This window comes from Kryptolebias marmoratus, linkage group LG21 (genome assembly GCF_001649575.2).
Source record: "Kryptolebias marmoratus isolate JLee-2015 linkage group LG21, ASM164957v2, whole genome shotgun sequence".
Classification (NCBI taxonomy): Eukaryota; Metazoa; Chordata; class Actinopteri; order Cyprinodontiformes; family Rivulidae; genus Kryptolebias; species Kryptolebias marmoratus.
This window is the reverse complement of record NC_051450.1, coordinates 11,549,589-11,569,045: the sequence shown is the minus strand read 5'-3', so window position 1 is coordinate 11,569,045 and position 19,457 is coordinate 11,549,589. Positions and strand designations below refer to the sequence as shown.

The 19,457-nt window shown below is 36.9% G+C and overlaps 1 protein-coding gene across 2 annotated transcripts in view; it reads left to right on the top strand.

Annotated features, from left to right (window-relative positions):
• Nucleotides 1-16,979, top strand: part of LOC108230459 (RALY RNA binding protein like) — a 105,497-nt gene extending 88,518 nt beyond the window's left edge. For both annotated transcript variants that reach the window (XM_017406714.3, XM_017406716.3), the window contains exons 6-9: nt 6,792-6,905; nt 9,039-9,208; nt 10,715-10,753; nt 13,464-16,979. In XM_017406714.3, the coding sequence (XP_017262203.1) occupies nt 6,792-6,905; nt 9,039-9,208; nt 10,715-10,747 (317 nt within the window). In that variant the 3' untranslated portion in view covers nt 10,748-10,753; nt 13,464-16,979. The remainder of the gene's footprint in view (nt 1-6,791; nt 6,906-9,038; nt 9,209-10,714; nt 10,754-13,463) is intronic.
• The last annotated feature ends 2,478 nt before the right edge of the window (nt 16,980-19,457 follow it).

Below are 19,457 nucleotides of genomic sequence, written 5' to 3'. Positions count from 1 at the left end.
CGGGCAAAAACATTATTGTCTACCTTTGCCAGTCGAAAACACAGATATAAAGTGATCTTGACGGGCTGCACCCGTTCAACAAACAGAGCTGTTGCTCTCCCCCAGCATCCATCTGGATCTCATTTGGATTTCTGATTAACTAGAGATGCATTAAAACATCCTAAATGTAATTAATGTGATATTGGGAGCATCCCTGTGGTCATCTGTGTTTTGCTAAACATTAGTCTCCATCTGTAGCTTGTGTAATTGGTTACAGCGTTTGTTTCATTGATGGCTGTCTAGGCCCAGTGTTATCAGCGAAAGCAGCTTGGTCCGGTCTGTCAGAAGAACCCAGCTGCAGCTGGTATTACAGCAAGAGGAGAAAAAAAAGAAAAGCTCATCTCCCATCCTCTTTTTGGAAAGATTCAATAAATTCTCCTCTGTGTCGAAGCGGAGCTTCTGTATGTTGGGGAGACTAATTTGCCCCTGCCGAGACCATGAAAAATCACTGCTTGTATTGACTTTGGCTGAGATAGATTGGACAGCAAACTAAGGTTAGGTTGTCCAAACAACGGGGTGGGCAGATGGAAGCACTGAGGCTGCACATCTAATAATTCACTGCAAAGGAAAATAAATAAGGAATCAAAAAAATAAGCAGCTGTTTAAACCCCAAAATTTTATGAGAGTACGTATATTTCCAATTCAGCATTTTAACATTTTGCATTCAAGTTCATTTAAATTAAATACAATTAACCACAATTAAGTAACATTTCTTGAGAGAATGAATATTGCTATCTGCCTTGAATGCCAAAGTTTGAAAGTAAGATTCTCTTATCTTGAAAAAAGACAGTTTTAGCTTTCTTGAACATATCTTGACGATAAGAATCTTGCATGATCTGTTAGTCCTCAGAGTACGTGCTGAGGGGACTCTCAGCTACTACAACACCAAACTTTAGCTCATTAATTGTAAAACTGATGGTGTTGTAGCCATTTTGTGTTTACTAAGACATTAATGAACCACTGAAATCTGTTCAGTGGTTCATGAGATATTTTGCTAACAGTCAGATAAGACCCATACAGGCATAGGCATTTACAGGATTGCTCCCTTTTATGGCCATGGGTGATTAAAAGGTTTTACAAAATAAAATACCAGTTTAGGACTGGTTTGACGTGAGATTGATTTATAGCTGCTGCAATTAGTTGACGTTAATATTTGATCAACCGAAAGTAAAGTAAGTTAATGTATTGTTTAAATAATACATTTAGTGGAAAAACACACTGAATCCAGCTGCTAAAATCAAAATGCTTGTTGGTTTTATTCATTTTGGTTGTTGTTTTCTTTTCTTTTTTTAACCCAGTCAGACAAACAGATACTTTCTTTATCCTCTGAGGGGGAAATTGTGTCACTGCAGCAAACAATAAAATACCTTTGCAAAGTTTAGAAGTCAACAATAGTCAATACAATCCAAGGTTGAAGAAATGGTACCAAAAAGGAAAATAAAATACAAGTTTCAGACCTGTGAGTCTCTAGTGACAGTAACCTGAAAGTTTCATTAAATAAAACAAAGGTGGTAAAAATAAACAGGAAGATAGATTTAACTTGCAGTCAATCATCTGAAGAAGTTGAGTTTATATTATGATCTGGTGCTGCATACCTCAACTTACATGGACTGATTATTTATTCCTTTTTGAAAATCCTTTGTATTAAATTTAATGTGTATGAACAATAAACTGTTATGGGTCGAAAACAAATTTGAAAAATCAGCTTCATAAATCATATATTGACATAACTGATTTAAAAAAATCCATATCAGCCAATAAAAGACCCTAATCAGTCAACCTCTGACCTCAAAAGCAGAGGTTAAACCAGCCACTTTGTCAGCTTGTGTGGCTCACCTGATTAATGGCAAGACATTAAAGTGACCACAAATCTGTAGAGCAATGCTGCATTTCTGGAACCTAATAATGACCCACCTTTTACAATAAATTAAACCTCTTCCTTATTGATGCATTCACTTACCCATTTGGTAAAATCAGTTTAAGGTATTATATTTATTATTACATTAGGATTTTTTTTTTAAATTACAAATAATGTGTGGCATTAGGTTAAGCTGTGATTCAAGATATCAGCCCTTTGAACAGTTTAATAGCTGATTACAAAGACACTTTGTAACGGCTGACATTCAAAGCCTGACATTAATTATGCCGCAAAGATCGACTCAGTTGAAGCACATACATAAAATGAGGGCATTGCCTTTTTTGTCGCATTGGAAAAAGAATGGTTTTCTCACCGTGATTAAAGCTGATGCTCCTGCTGTGCCCCACAGTCTGCTTCAGTCTTTAGGTTTTAATCAATAATTTTTCCAAGATAAGATTGTACTTATTCCCCTGTCTTATAAAAGACTAACTGGCTTTTATCTTAAGACAGCTGGCTCAATTAAAGCTTGATATCTAATAATGTCACAGTTGGAGTTTTAAAATTAAAGTTTCATTCATCTTTGTGTCCCGTTATACCAGTTAGAAATCGTCTTTCGTCGTGTCATCTGCTCAAGACACCTAATTATGTCACTTTTTGTTTTTTAATAAAGTGTTGTAATTGTAAAATTGAGACGTCAAAATAAAAAGCATAACTAGAGTGTTAGGCTTTGTAGTTCAAAATGATGAAGAAAAGGCAAGGTGGGAATTTTGCTGGTAAGTCATCGTAAATAAATTAAAACCCTCAGCCTCCAATCCCCGGTGTCTTATTGAATACTAAGAAAAATGAAGTCACACATGACAACTTATTTACTGAACAGTTTTCCAACTTTAAACACAAAGAATTGTTGTATTTATTTCAAAACACTATACACTGTAGGCTTTTGCATCGGTATGAAATAAAAGGGTTTTGTCGCCATTGATGTCAGCATCACTACTCTAAACCTCAATAATCAATTCAATTTAATTATTTATCACAGATGAGCAAGTTAGGAGATCCACATTGTCTCATAGGGTTGTCAAAAATGATTAATAGTCATTGAATAATTATTTCAACAAATTATTATAAATAAAGACAATTTGTCTGGAGCCTTACTTAAAAAAAAAGAAAAAAAACAACCCAATTCATCATTTTCTTTGCATCAACAAGAAGGTTTTTAATGCAAAAATCGAAAGAGAAATGATTTTGCCCATGTCTGCACGTGTGTTTGCGTGTAGTGTTAGCAAAGTATCTCATGAACAGCTGAATGGATTTTAAAAAACTCTCAGAAAGTAATTTGGAGTCCACCCAAATCAATATGGCTGCCACAGCTAATTGACCTTAGCAAACACAAAAATGGCAATAACTCGTTCAGTTTTGCAGATATTGAGCTAAAATTTCTTGTGGTGGTAGCTGAGAGTCATCCCCAACACATATGCTAACTGCTAATACATCTCACCAGATCTTGTAAATTTGCACAAGATCAAGGTATAGTCCCGTCTCATTACAAGATGATCTTTATTTAAAAGTTTGACTTGAAAGGTTGAGGGCAATCTGCATTTCGTCCATCATTTTTTCAGTATTGGGATTAAGTTTCAAATTTTATTTATCACGACAACCCCGATCTCCCCAAATTAAACTGTCCTAAAATTACACCCATTACTCAGTCTCTACACCTTTCCAAATGTTTAATAATAGGAGCACAGTTTTTCTGGACCTTTTTCCTGAAAGCCAAGCTATCTACAGATGCGGTGTTGATGAGCCGCTGCTGGATAAGGGCGTGTATGTTTCCTCTCAGCGGCTCATGTGGCTGAAAGCACAAAAGGGAAAGAGGCCTGGAGGTCCTGATAAATTAAAAACTGTTCCGCACTTTCTTATCGTCAAAGGACGACCAGTAAGCTACCCGGAGCGAGCTCAGATAATGCCGGACTCGAGCAGAGAGAGTGCATGCGTGGTGGTGGTGGGGGGGTGTGGGGGTGTATTCAAGGATACCGGCTTGTACAAATGAAAGCAGGTGATACAGAGGAGATAAAGACACATCAATGTGTTCCCCCATTGAGATATGATTGTATATTCACTGTTTCCCACCTTCCTCCTCCCCTTCCAGAAGATTTAGAGGTGATAGTAGCTTTGCAGAACAACACGAGGACACCTCTAGGGGTTTCCTGTCACATATTACCTTTGGATTCCAATCAGTGGAGTTTTATTTTCTTTCTGTTGCCCATGGACACATTAATCATCCTGCTCCTTAATACAAGAAAAAGATCTTGCATTGATAAATATCATACAGAGTGCACTGGATCCTGCTGGAGCAGCTGCTGTTGTGTTTTTCAACATGAATACTGCTGAAAGATTAAAATGTCCTTTAGGGGAGTCTAGCTTACTCCAAGGTAATATGTCAAAGATTTTTTTTTCTGCATGGCTATGTTTAATTCATGGATTTAGATCATGCAAAGTAGCACACAGACGTTGGAGGCGCTCCGTATTGTGATGTGTGGCATGTGGGAGTAAATATACATCAAAGAATGGAACTTAAAGAGCCACACGCAGACATGATACCAAACAAGTACGGTTTTGATTCTGTGTCTCTTGTCTCTGATCTCCAGCTGAAGCTTTACAGGAAACTCGTGGGTTTGTTTACCCAGTGCTCAGCCGTCCCAACGCCCGCACAGATAGGATCTGATAGGTGTCAAAGAGAATTTTCTGTTTTCTTCTCAACTTTTGGCATCCATATTTCCACTCTCCTTTCCCCAGAAAAAAAAAAAAGAAAAAGACACATTTCATGTGCCAGGGGTTAAGGAATGAGATTATCTTGTTCTTTAATGGTCTAAATTCTTTAATCTGCTCAGTTGGAGCTGCTGAGGAGCACAACCTCATTTCATCTGTCAGCAGACAAAATTAATGGTGACATCCCTCTGATGAGTGCTTTTATTTTCAGCTGTTATTTGCTTATGACATATTAAGGTTAAGTCTCAAACTTTGACATGATACAGTTACGCTTCATTACCCGAGTCTCAGATATGTATCGTCGAGAGACCACTTAGGAGCCAAAGTGAAGCAAGGAGTAGGGAGCAAATAATTTATAAGGCTGTAAACAGACGCAGTGGGAGGGAAGACTGCAGCGATAAGCATGCATGTCTGAGTGTGTAAAATGTTACACAGATTAAGTCACGCTGATATTTGGGGATTTGCTTTATTGTTACTGTTTTACATGCTAAACTATTAACCATCAGCTATTAACCATGAGTTTGTAGTTTGTTTATACTTTAAAGTACAATCTGAAGGACTTTTTTATTAACAATAAGTAGCAATAAGAAATAACTGAATTCAGTGGCCTCAGGACATTTTAGAGAAAGATGGGAACAACTTGTCCTTTAAAATCCTATTCACTTTAATACATTTCAACTTAAAATTCAAACAGTTACATACATTTTATTTTAATGAAGTTATAATTCCTGTTCAATATGGCCAAATTCAGTACTATTAAAGCTTTTAGATACAGTATGATGAGCTTAGTCATTAAAGATGAAGTAATTTATTTGTAATTTTACTTGTAATAAAATAAACTTTGACACTAAAACTTTTTGTGTTGAGAGTGTAAATGGAGATGTCAGTCATACGTCAGCAAATGTCAACAAAATCTTGCACTGAACCGCCGCTGTCCATTTTTCGTTCTCAATTTTGAATAATAATTTTGATAGTTCATATTTTTTAAAGGAAAGGTTATGAACAAATAAGGTCAAACCTTTTGTAGATAGCCCTTTTAAATGAGATCAATTTGGGGAAAAAAGTTTTTTCTGGCCAGACTGCCGAACTAACAGCTAGTCTGAGCGGAGTCCCAAGTGGATTGCGGCCATCTTAAAACAACTCCAATCCTAAAAACGTCATAGCATTTCATGCAAATGCCTTTTTTTGAAACCTTTACATCACTGACAATATTACAATATATGGTTATCTACATAGAATTGTATGGGTTATACAGGTTTTAGCTAGCTGTTGCGCTTCTGGTTCAGCCTGTGGCACTTCCTGCAATAATATTATAATATATTTGCCAGAATAACAGTGCAATATGAAATTATTAGAAGCATAAAGGTTTATGAAGTAGCATTTGCATGAGCTGCTATGAGATTACAGTTGTTTTAAGACTAACGGACTGCTGTTTTAATTAAAGCTGGCTCAGATTTATATTTGGGGGTTCAAAGGGACTGCTTAAAATTGTATTGGTTATTATTTTGCTCATGGGAGCCTTTTATGAAACATTTTTTAGATAATGCCTTAATTTCATATTTAAACACACTTTGTTTTCCAGAAGGTTTGTCATTCCTTAAGTAGTAGTTTTTATGAAAGTAATCGACTTGAAAAAAAAATAGTAGTTGTATATTTAATATTTTATAGACTGGACATTTTTTAAACCATGACAGCCACAATTTAGAGCTAGTTTCTACCAAATTAAACTGTGGCCTTGCTACTTCAATGCCCCTTAAAAAATATATTTGTAGCACATTTTGATTATACTTCAAGTTTTATACCATCTACCCATTTCATACTTCAAAACACAGTGCTTTGAGTTTTTGCAGAGCTGTAGAAAAGTTGAGCAGCTCTGCACAGCATGGTGGGCGTAAGCTGTACACTAATCTTTAAATTGAAAAACAGCAGGTCCACAGTTTTAGCAGGATTATGTTTCGGTATGTCAGACTGAGGCGGTCTTTACTGAGAAAGATGTGACTCTGAGTGGTGACGGCATTAATAGATTACTTTGGTTTGTGTCTTAATAAAATGAGTGCAGAATATGAAACCGGAACAAGCCAGTAAAGGCGAACCAAAACAATGAATTCTTTGTGTCTGTGCCTTTTTACAGTGAAGATGGACCAGCTCCAGACCATCAAACGAGAGCTCACTCAGATTAAAATGAAGATCGACTCCTTACTGGGACGTCTGGAGAAGATTGAGAAGCAGCAGAGAGTTGAATCTGGTGAGAAACAGAAAGGCACACACGGGCCGTAAGTCTCTGTGACACCATTAGAGATAAAAGCATCAGAGCTCTCTGTCATCCCAGCAGACAGGTTGTCAGCACCACACTGACTCAGTTTATGTGACGGCTTTATAGTCGCCCGACACTGTAGGAGAACCTCAGAGTGCGGAACGCTCTGAAGGTCATTTAGGCACAACACTGAAAATTACACATCACATGATTTTCCATCAAGGATGCTGCTTTTAACAGCTGAAAAAAATCACTTCAAATCCAAACACAACCAGTGTGAATAGAGCAACAGAGCTGTGCAAATTGTCATGTGAAGTGGTCGCTGAAGGAGTCATATGCAGAACACGTGGAGGCAGACATTTAGGAAAACAAAAGACCAATTTTACATGGAACCAAAGCCCCACCAGTCCACATAAACCCAGGGTGAATCAAGGGCAGGAGCATGGGGAGCAGCCACAGTGACGAGCAAACCTGGGGAACAGAGATGGTAAATAAACAGAGAGGAAATGGCAGGGTCATAAATATGTGTAGCTGACAAGGCAAAGGTGGAAACAATGAGGATATTCACAGCAGATGGTCAAAAGGGACATATAATATATAACATGCAGGCAGTGATTACCAAAATAAGACAGGAACTGAGGTAGATATGAACATATGAGCATAACAAATACAACTACAATCAGAGAAGTAGGACTAAATCTGACATGCAACAAATAGAAGATCTGTAGGCAGAATGAACTGAAGAAACTAAGACATCAGACTCCATGGACCATGTCACAATTATTGGATCAGAAAATGAGGCAATCAATGCAGAGGCTGCAGTCAAAAATGACACCAAAATCAATATTTTCTCTTTCTTTATTAGAGAAAATAGTTTTCTGGTTACAATTCCGTTGTTTAAAGATTTAAAAACCATAAAATGAAACTTTTTGAAAAATTCAATATTGTAATTCTGTTGTATCAAGTAAAATGATGTAAAATTGATTTTGGAAAATAAAGATGTCCTCAACAACAAAAACATACATCAAACTCCCAGTTCTTATTGTCAGTGGAGAACGGTTCATAATGTTCATTGAGAAGACTGGAAACACGTTTACCACTGGAAGCATTTGACTTTTCAAGTGGTATCTTTATATATAGGGCACATTTTGTTACAAATAAACTCAAATTACAAAACAACAAAAAGTACCAGTACATGTCTACATAAAAATATATAGAAACTCATACACATTTATTGATATCACTGGCACATACACACATTTCTAAATTTTATACATGAAACCTGTATTGGAAATATCAAATAAATAATTTGCAAAACAGAAATGAAGTTTTAAAGGCTAAAACCCCACAGATAAGAAATGCATACCAGATCTACTGTAGTTGTTATGAGACAAACCTGATGTATAATTTCTCTAAGCCTGTTGAGAATGTATGTTCAGATAGTCCAGAAATAAAAAATATATATTGCATCCATACCCTACAGTATATGGCTAAAAGTATTTAGCCACACCACGTATTTGTTGAATTCTGGTGTTTCGGTTTAACGTCTGTGCCTGTCCTCATGAATGCTCTACAGAATGAATGGGTACAGATTCCCAGAGAAATGCTCCAAAATCTTCTGGAAAAGGGTGACCTACTCCATACAGTCCCTGTTGATGTGATGGTCAGGTGTGGTCAAATACTTTTGTCCATATAGTGTAGTGTACAGCTACCAGTGTAGCCCAAATCGATGAAATTTAGTGCCAGTTTGAGCCTTTTTTGTTCATTGCAGAGCTTTGTGCTTCAAGCTTGCTTATCATAAGCAACATCTTGGCAACAGTTGGTGTCTTTCAATGGTGCCAAAACTTGCCTAATTTCTTTAAACACTGTTTAAATGCTGTACTAAATGCTACAGTGGAAACAACAAGATGCTAAGAGTATAAAGCAAGACTTAAGCAACTAATGTAGTTAGTAGAAAGATGGCTGGTTCATAATATTTATACAGTATGTATCCAAGTGACTTGTGTGAACTTAAGTAGTGGTCACCTTTTTTTGAGTTAAACTGCTTTCACTTTGCTCCAGTATAAGATACTGTGAATTTGTGAATCAAAGCAACCTCGTGCTCTTTGTCTTTCTTTGTTTCAGAGGTTCAAAGGAAATACGAGGACAACTGTGACTCCCTGCACGAGGAGTCCGTGTCAGAAACGGCCGAGAACTCTGGCGAGGAGGCCGGCGAGGGGGAGCTGGATGTGGAGGCAGGAGAGATGACCGACGGAGGCGAGGACGACTATGATGAGGAGGGCAGTCACCATCTGGTAAGAGAAAAGGTTGACAGGGCCGTCAAGGGGAAGCAAAGCGCTTTGAGAGATCTCAAGCAGGCACAGTGTTCGCTGTCTGAAAGCTAATTTTCCAGAATTATTCATGGCTGCGGATCTGACAGATCGGGGCTTCACATGAGTAAATGAGAGCACCCGGACTGACAGTTTCTCCCAGTCCACAGTGGCTGCAACAGTGGAAGAAAAGCCTACACACATACTTACAGGCCGTAATTAAAGCAGTGGGCTGGAGACACATAGGAGAATATTAAAGTGTAACGCTGACATGAACTACTTTAAGGAAAGGCGTTCTTCCACAAGGCCAGTGAAGAAGTTGTAAAGAAACTCTCATCTGGATGAATTTGACTTACATTTTTCATTTTGTTCAAAAAATGTCAAATTCACCAAATGGTTTAAAGAAACTGATTGTATTCTCATAGATTCCTTTATACTTTACAGTTTTTCATATAGAAAGCTCCATATTGTATATATATTAATTGTCTTTTATTGAATGAAGATACAGGTTTAGATAAGTTTGAGCTATAAACTTTCTCATGATTAATCATTCTTCATGACAGCTAAAGTAAAAACTGCTAAATCTCAAAGTGCAGGATAAAGAAAATTAATCGAGCCATCGTTTCAGCTCTAATTCAAAACAGAAGCAGCTTTCATCAGTCTTTCCTCTAATGTGATTGTCCTCTCAAAGCTTATATTGATTGTATTCAGCGAGCCATTTGATCTCAGTTAGCTTTGGCTTTGGTACTCCTTCATCACACCAGTGGTTTGAACAAAAAAATAGACTTTGGCTACAAAAATAGATTCCCTGTCTGTTGAAGGTTCTCCTGACCAAAACAAACATGATATATATATAAAAATATATATATATTTTTTTGGTTCATCACTTGCTTTGAAGGTTGAAAGCTGAATGCCAGTGTTGCTTTCAGGCTACGGTTTAATTGTTGGCTTTTTAACTCTGGCTGGTGTTGTAACATGAAATTAAATTTTAGTTTAATAACAGTAATTTGCGAACTGGAGCTTTTAAAACACCCTCACTATTTCATATTACACAGCAGTCAAAACATATTACCCATACTTTTTAAAAAAAAAAAGGAAAAAGAACTTCTAAAGCCATGTTTTTTTTCCTATTTTACATCTTGCAGATCACAGTTTTAAATGAACATCAAAGCACTTATCCTCGGTTTAATCTGTGTAGCTATGCTTTTAGATGGCCTGTTTTAATCACACTACATTTATTAGCCATAAACCGTTGCGCACGACCTTGATGAAAGCTATGCATCCTCGCTACTGGGTGATATTACTTTTCAGCAACATATTGGAGGAGATTTATTTGCTTCCAGAAGGTCGTGTTGATTACATTTTAACCGCAAAGACTCTTCTGTAGTCAGACATGGCTGCTCTTGTTGAGCGTATATCGTCAGTGACCTTTACAAAAAGTTATATTCCAACCTGTGTGCTCAGTTCCTTCCTCTGTGCTCTCTTTTTCAGATAGAGAACCATGTATCGGATATTGACAACTGAGATAAGGTAAAAACTTTGGATTTCAAACTCAGGTGTCCATTTCAGCTGCTACAGCATCACTCCTCCACTGAGTCCTCATTAAACAGCCATACATCTAGTTCTTATTAAAACCTATAGCCACTGAACTGTGTCTTTAGAATCTCTAAACATCCGTTAATCATCTCAAAAGTCATAAGCTCCCTGACATTTAGAAGACCAGCTTCACTGAAGGGCAGCTAATACCGAGTTCAACGCAGGCAGCATTAATGGCATTCCAATGGGCCAGAACTGCCCGTAAACAACATTCATATAATTGAATTGTGTGGAATGAGGGTCTGAATGAGGCCTAAGGTAAAGAGTTTCGAGCCTCTCTCCTCTGAGGGTGTGGGGTAATGATGCAGCACTTACACCATCTGGCATGGCAGTGGCTAGTTCTTCATAACTTCATTGTTTAGTGATCTCAAATGAGCTAATCTTGAGAAATAAAAGAATTTTGTAACTGCTGCCGCAATATGTTTAGCAGAAGCAGTAAAATCCTGTGAAAACGGCATACACGCTGACCAATTAGGAGTGGTTTTTTTTAATGGCCAGTTTAGAATTCGGAGCATCGGCCATTTATGGGCAAAAAGCTAACAAACAGATGAGCTTCATGAATCAGATAATGGCCAATTTATGGAGCTGATTTGTTTGTTAGTGTTTGTGTCCATAAAAATAACATTCTGGCTTTATTTTTTGAGAGTGGAAGTTAATGGAGTCCTTTTGTCCATCTTTATTCATGTCGATGAATGTGTGCAACAGTTTACTGAATGCTCACTGTGAATGTCAATCCAAGCTAAAAGTTATCCATATTTTCTCTCTAAAAGGAACATTTTCTATCTAAAAATTTAATATATAAGGCTGTAGGAAATCAGAGCTAGGATCTTACCATTTTTTTCTGATATATACAACATTGTTGTTGCTGTTATCAATTCCCATTGGTGTTTGCTGGTGTTGTATTAAAAAAGTTCCCCTGCGTGGAAAAAGAAGCTTATTAACATGTGTAACAACACCGCGCTGCCAATAGATGTGCCTGCCTTTTAATTACCCAAGAATGCTTAGTTGTGCCAATTAATCAGGCTACCTTTAATGTGGTAACTAATTTTGATTTGCTTTCCTTGTAACAAATGCCTACTAAAAAGTACAAATGATGTTATTTGAGAGTGGATATCCCCTTTCAGGTTTATTTTCAATGGATTTATTTATTTTTTTTTAATTAATTAAAGCCTTGAGTTTGTTCAGATTCAAATCTCCACCAATTCTGCACAGAGCAATATTTGCCCTCTCTTCCTCAGGAAACAAATGCTCAAGTTCAGCCAATTTGGATTCAATCTTCATACGATCCCACAAATTCTCTCAAGGGTTTTAGCCTGACTCAGCCATGCAAGGACGTTCACCCTTTCTTTTTTTTTTTTTCTATTCTCAGCCACCGCATTGTCAGCTTGGCTCTGTACTTGGGATCACTGTCATGTTGAAAAGCAAACAGTCCTCCCATGTTTCTGGCACAGCGCCGCAGGTTTGCCTTGAGGATTTTTTTTTTTCACGGTTTTCTTCTCCATCCATGACAAATGTTTGAGTTTCTCCCAAGAGATAAAACAGAAAGCAGATTGTCACTAAAGCCACGTTTTACTGTGCATATGGCACTCTGTTCTGAGGCTGGATTTGAAAATTCTCCTTAAATCGTGTTATTGTTCAAATTAATCACGTTGTGGAAGCTGTGTGTCAGTCACCATATCATTTCAATCTCCTTTTATAAATAAAATTTCAAAAGAGAGCAGCTGCACAGCACACATACGTATATGGTTCATATAGTATTATTTTACTCACAGTTTATGATAATGATGTATTATTATTATGTGTTTGTAATTAGAACCCATTCTCATGTTTGTTGTTACCTATACAGAAAGCGGTCTTTAACATGTTTGTGTTTGAGATTCTTGTGACTTGGAAATTTAAAACAAATTTGTTTCCAAACTTTACTGCTTTTGTGTGTGCATCCTTGTATGTGTGTCTATTAGCAAAATATCTCATGAACAACTCACCAAAAGTAATCACCAAATGTACATCTGCAACTAATTATCTTTTGGAGTCAACTCAATTCAAGATGGCCACCACAGCTCATCTACCTTAGAAAGGATTAATCTGATTAGATTTCCGTCAGTTTTACAGAGATTGAGCTAAAATTTTTGTGGTCGTAGCTGAGACTGATCCCCAATTATAATCTGAGAATGAACAAATTGTGCAAGATCTTTGTTTAAAATTTTAAGATGCAATGCGGCGAGTGATGTGCATTCCTTTAGGAAATACGAGTTTAATTTTGACGACAGTATTTTACCTACACTCCTAAACAGAAAGGTGATAAAACAAAATTTAGATTTTATGCTTTCCTCAGCCACTTGGTGACACTTTTTTTCACTTCCCAAAACATTCTCACATTACATACGTCTTAAATCCTAGTCGATGTTGTCGAGAATGGATGGATGTTTTATTTGCCGGCCCACCAAGAAGAGAAAATCCCAGTTAGAGCATCAATATGTTACGTCCATAAGGATTAGAGAAGCAAATCCGCCAGAAAATAGTTCTACGTTTCGAAGTCCAAGCTATAAAAATCTGCTTAATCCTCATCAGATTTACAGCCGTATGAACCATGTTTGTGACGGAGGAGCGGTCAGACAGTGTGCTTTCTCGTTTATCTCTGCAGAGTGAGGAATCAAACTCTCCTGGCTGTAGGTATTAGAATTCATCATCACCTTCAGGAGGCAGAAAGGGATCTGCGACAGATCAAGACAACCCATTCAGGACTGTGAGTTGTGTTAAAGAGATGCCGAGTCATGTTTCGACGGCCAACCCTGCAACACAAACCAAATGTGACGTGCTATTTACAGAAAATTTCTTTTAATGTGTTGCCCTGAGTTTACTTCGAGAGCAGCTTATATAACATAGCAAGAAGCCAACAGTCTATACAGCTCCTGAAACAATGAAAACAGACAAAACTGAACGGAACGATTTATAAATAAAAGTCAGAAACATGATGTTGATGAATTGTTGATGCTTTTATAAAATGTGCTTGCGCTGTAATTTTACAATTTCCTTTGTTGTTGTTGCTTTTGCTCAAATATCAAGCGGATGAATTAAGGTAAGAACAATTTGCGACCGCAGTGTGGTCTTCAGAAAATAAATGGATCATCGCCGCCGTCTGGTTTTGGATTAGACTCATGCACACGCCAATAGCTGTGAGCATAACTTTATCCAGCTTTATTCATTTATCACACAAATGCCCTGCGGGGCTGTTCCACCATGTAGTCCGGCTCCTGCCAAGTTTGTGAAGCAGAGCGAGGACTTCCTGTGGTTGAGAGCCAACTCTGGCACAGGAACTCCTGCCAGGGAGCAGTGCCCCGACGTCTCCTCCCCGCTCAGCCGGCGCATCCCAACGTGGACTGCTGCTGTTCAGGAGCCAGCAAGCTTCTCTTTTTTATCCTGTACTGATTCCGTCTCATGTAGGTGCAAAAGCAAGATCTTTCAAAATGCTGGAAAGCTGCATGATTAAGTAATAACTTGAAAGGCAAGGATGAAATCAAAAAATGACTCATAAAATCTGTGATTCTGTCACCACTTCGAAAACACTAGAAATAATCTAACCTGGACAATTACTTTTGTTGCGTTTAAACATAGAATATTCACTAGCAAAGCATTGACTTCTCTTCTTGTTCAGTGTTTTTCTTTCCACTTTGTCGTAAAGATGTTTCCTTCTGGTTGGATTTCTTGTTTGCCAGTGAAATTGGTGCCATGTGGAGGTGCAGTTAACCTGATTACAAATAAATTGCTGCAAATTAAACTATGTCACTAACGACTTAATGTCAGCGTGTTCTCCTGTCAATTATTCAAATCGTGTGTCCCACTTGTGCTGTTTTTTTTTTTTTTTTTTGCACTTCTGATGTAACCACCGTAAAGGTATTTCAAAGAAGCTATTGCTGGAAAGTGGTTGCTTGGTAGCCTTAACTTGGCTAAAGAACTCCATTACTAAAAAAAAATAAATAAATAAATAAGTGTTACAATTTCTTTGAGCATTTTTCTTTTTTTTGTGACATGTGGAGAATGTGTTGCTAGGTGACATTTTTAACTGCAAATGATTGAACACCGTGTCGAGTTCTCTGATACAGCCTTTATTTGCACATCGGCTGTGAAACAAACCAACACTCATGGTTTCTGTACATGTGCCCCTCTTTTACAAAGTAAACAGGGTTCTATCATTATATTGGTTCTAGATACAGTTTGTGTGTGCATATATATTATCATACAATCTTTGTTTCTTCAAAGTTTTTTAGGTATTGACCCCTGATGCTTCTTGTTACCTCATGGTTATCGAGAAAGCAAAAAAGTCATTTAAAGTGTTTAAAATTTTAAAAAATCTGAAAGAAAGATGCACTGATCAGTTAGCTGGTGACCAGAATCAGAGGATTTTTAGCTCGACCGGTGACCGACCAATCTGACCCTGAAAAAATCCCTTTAAATTTATTTTTTAATCTGCAAACACACCATAGCTAAGTGGTTAATTTGTGCCAGCAATGGTGTTAGAGCCACAAGTGTTGTTTTTAGTAAGTAAGGGAGACTAAAGCCCTGTCCACATGAAGCATATTAATTGTTTTATCATTTCAGCCTTTCATCCTGGCGGAAATGGCATTTTTAAAGCCCCAATTTGGTATTGTTTTAAAACTGGGTTCCAGAGTGAAGACGTGTTAAAAACACCGCCCTTGGGTTTTCATGTGGACAGCCAAAACGCAACCTTTTGAAAACAATGATGTCATAACCCTGCCTCCTGCTTAACCTAACACCCCAAGCATAACGGTTTTTTTGTATTAATAATGCCTAAAAGTTATCTGTAAGGTGTTTAAAAAAAAGTTGTTTTGTTTTCGTTTTTCTCAGATTATGTTAAACACTGGAGCAATTTGCTATAAACTGAGGTTATGTTGGCAGAAAAAAAGCTTGTCCTGTGATCTGGTGCACTTGTGTGTTTTAATAAAAATGTTAGTTAGCTATAATCTAGTTTATGCAGGGATACTGTGATTCTTTTTCAGCTGGATTTTATTTGTATAAATCTCTCTATCCAAGAACTTAGAGCATTATTGTCGGTAGATATCCAGTGACAGAGAAAGATAGTCCTGTAAACTGCTGTTTGTTTGTTTGTTTGTTTTACTGTAAACATTTTATTGTGAATAAAGTCAAAATTGCCAAACCAATCAGAAATGAGAAGAACATATTTTGCATTTTGTTAGTTTCAATTCTTGGAGATAAATTGCTAAAATCTCTACAAAAATTGGAAATTGGACTCAGCCGAGAAAATTGTGATCAGTGCATTTCTAAAACAACATCAAACTTTCTTGCCTGAAGCATCAATGTTTTAATTACTCAGCAGAGTCAACATTAACCTCTTGTTACACCTTTTTTGTGGTTGGATTTGCATTAGATTCATACATTCACATGACAACATTTGGCTGCTTGGGTTAAGTGGAATTTTAGCGTATTTACATGATTTGATCTTCAATGTGAAGGAAAGCTCAGCTTACACAAGTTTCTGAAAACACCCATCAATCTTGTCAGTGTTGCCAAAAAAAGAAATATTTTAAAAACTTTAAAAAAAAATTAAAAAGTAAAAAAAAAAACTACCTTCAGCTCATTCCAAATATGTCTGGTAAACGATGATGATGATGTGTAACACTATTTTTGTATCCAAAACCATGTTAAAAAAAGGAGCTTTAGTTCTTGTTGTTTTTTGTTTTTTAATCTTTTTTTATCACTATGGTTCACCGAATACACTCACAAACAGTAAAAACACTCATTTCATTCAACTGTCATAGTTTATCTGTGTGACTTTGGGAGACTTCTGGCTGAACGCACATTTACTGTGAACATTGTTTTAAATGTTTCTTTCTAAAAAGCTACAGTGGCGACTTTTTAGCGAGTAACTCTGTACCGACAGTTTGGTTTAAACCAGAATCATGGGACTTGTAGAGACGTGTAAGTGACAACTGTTGTAAAGAAATGTAAATTTTTTTGTAAAGATATTTTTATCAAATGGCATGTCTACTGTAACTTTGTATTTTCTGTTTTCATGTGTCCAAAAAAAACAAAACATGTTCTAACTGTTGTAAGGCTACAGGATTCATTGTCATTGTAGACTTGTGTTTCTGTTAGTCAATAAAACTGTTCGTGTCATACATTTAACATGTCATGTTTGGTTTAATGCTTTTATTTTAATTATTTATTTGATAAAGAAAGGGGGGGGGGGGCAAAAGTACTTTTTATGGCCAAGAACAGATCATAAGAGCTAAATAAATAGTTATTTGTCATGCAGGAAACATGAAAATCCATGGGGATGTGTGACAATAAACACGTCATCAGACTTAACTGATGGAAACTTTAAAATGAAATGTTGCCATCGATCTAACACATTTATTGACAGGCAGAAAAGGTCAGATGTGCTGGTTGGAGCTGGAGTCAAATTTGCCCTATGTAGATCATCATCCAGTTCTGCTTTCAAACCTTTCTTTCATTGTCTATTTGTCTGTTTGTTGCTAAAATTATGCCATGTTATGAATCCAAACTTGCGATCTCAAAGAGCCTTTTCACTGTAAATAATACCTTCAGTTCATAAAGCCCATTTTTATGCTCTATCTTTCAAACTGCCGGGTGGTTCGCACAAAAAAAAAAAATCACATAAAATAAACTTTTTAAATAAAAGCAAGAAAATGTGAAAGAAATAAAAACCAGTGGAACTAACTAAAGTGTCAAGAATTTTTAAAAAGTCCTTTTTAAAAATGATTGTACTGTAGAGGTGGTTATAGCTTGACTCTCCTTAGCTCTGCATCTTTTTTTTTTTTTTTTTTTTAAGAATACATCGATGCCCTTGAAGGATTTCAGTGTGTCATTTACGTTCTGCAAAAGTGAATTGGCAGCACTGGATGGCTGATTTAAAGCCCTCCATTGATCCACAATGAAAGGTAATGTATAAAGGTTAAAGAGGGCCAGCTTCAGGGCCACACGCAATTAGCCCGCTGAATAAGTCTGCAGCACCAACTCTTGGCATCACTGAACCCATCTATTCCCTTTTAACCCATATATCAAAAAACTTCACTACTTATGAAAGTGCTGGATGTATTAATTTATATCAAATTGACTGAAAGGTCTGAGGTAAAGAAAAAAATATATATATTCAGACAATGAAGACGAAACTGACCTCACAATTTTACTTCTGCCAGAGCTGTAAGGCTTCCAGAATTAACTTATGTGCTTTCACAACTTTGGAAATAAAAAAAAAACTGATTAAACTAAATGGTTTTGTTACTACTTCTGTAGGAAAGTTGTCTCTTTTATCATGTTTGGAGGTGCAAAATAAAATCTGCCTGACCTCCGAACTGACAGCGATTGGCTTGTCGGTGTGAGGCCAAGACCAAACTGGATTGCTGCAGTCCTAATTAGGGTTATTCTGGTTATTCCAGGAGAAATATTAAAACAGTTTTGTAGAACGTGCCTCAGGCTGCACTGAAAGTGCTGCAGCTAGCTACTGCTGCCACTACTTGCGCTTACAAATAACCATGAAATTTTATGTAAATATGTATCCATGTAATGCAAAATAATGCTCATATAAAGGTTTATAAAACTGTTCGACTGAACTATTAAACTTTGGTCCTGACCTTGCTCAGACATTAGCTCGTCAGTTCAGTGAGAATAAAACTCTTTCTTCCAACTAAGATTGTTTATAGAGCTTTCTCTGACATTTAAGATATTAATGAATCATAACTTTTCTACAGAACCCAATAGATTCATCTCAATAATTGGAGTTTGCATGCTCTCCTCATGTTTTCTACCAATCCAAAAACATGTTAGATTAATCAGCTACTTTGTTTGGAATAAAGCAGAACCAGCCAAAATGACGAATTCTCAAAATTCTAATGCTCTTTGAATATCCAGAACTATACAAAGAATTCTCATTCCAATGGCAATCCGGCTCCTTCCATCTCGTTTGACTAGGTTTTTAGTAAAAGTGTGAATGGTTGACTCTGCAATGGACTGGCAGCCTGTCCAGGGTGTACACTGCCTCTCACCTAACGTTCTCTGGAGAAAGCCATCAGCTCCCGATGACCCCTGAACAAGATCACTGGTTCACTTTCGGGCTCTGAGTTTCGACATTTGCATCCTTGACTTACCTCACCAACCATCACACAGAATACTGGAACGGAAAACAAACATCATTTGAAATAAAGCCAGCCAAGCATAGTTATACATCAACATTTAGGCTGTAATCCATGTTCCCGTTTACCTGTATGTATTTGCTTTATCTGAATATGTTTTCTTTTATCAAACTGAATAAATATGTACAGCAAAACATCCCGCGCTTTTTTGCAAAAGTTGGAGAGCATTTTGCTGTAGTGTAAACATTCATTTCTCCAGCTCACTGCACAAATCTCAATTAACATTTAGATTGTGTTAGCTTTGGGGGAGCATGATGAGCATATTTCCAAGGTTCCAGTTAATGCATAATTAAATGAATTTGTGTGTGTTACCTTTGTTTTGTCTGGCAACAAAGGTAAAGTAAAGTGCTAAATGAAATCAGTATTTGATGACAGCAGTGATAGATGAAATGTTTTAAAGTCATCAGGTTCACTTGGAGAGGAGAAGGCTTCCATAACCAGCTGAG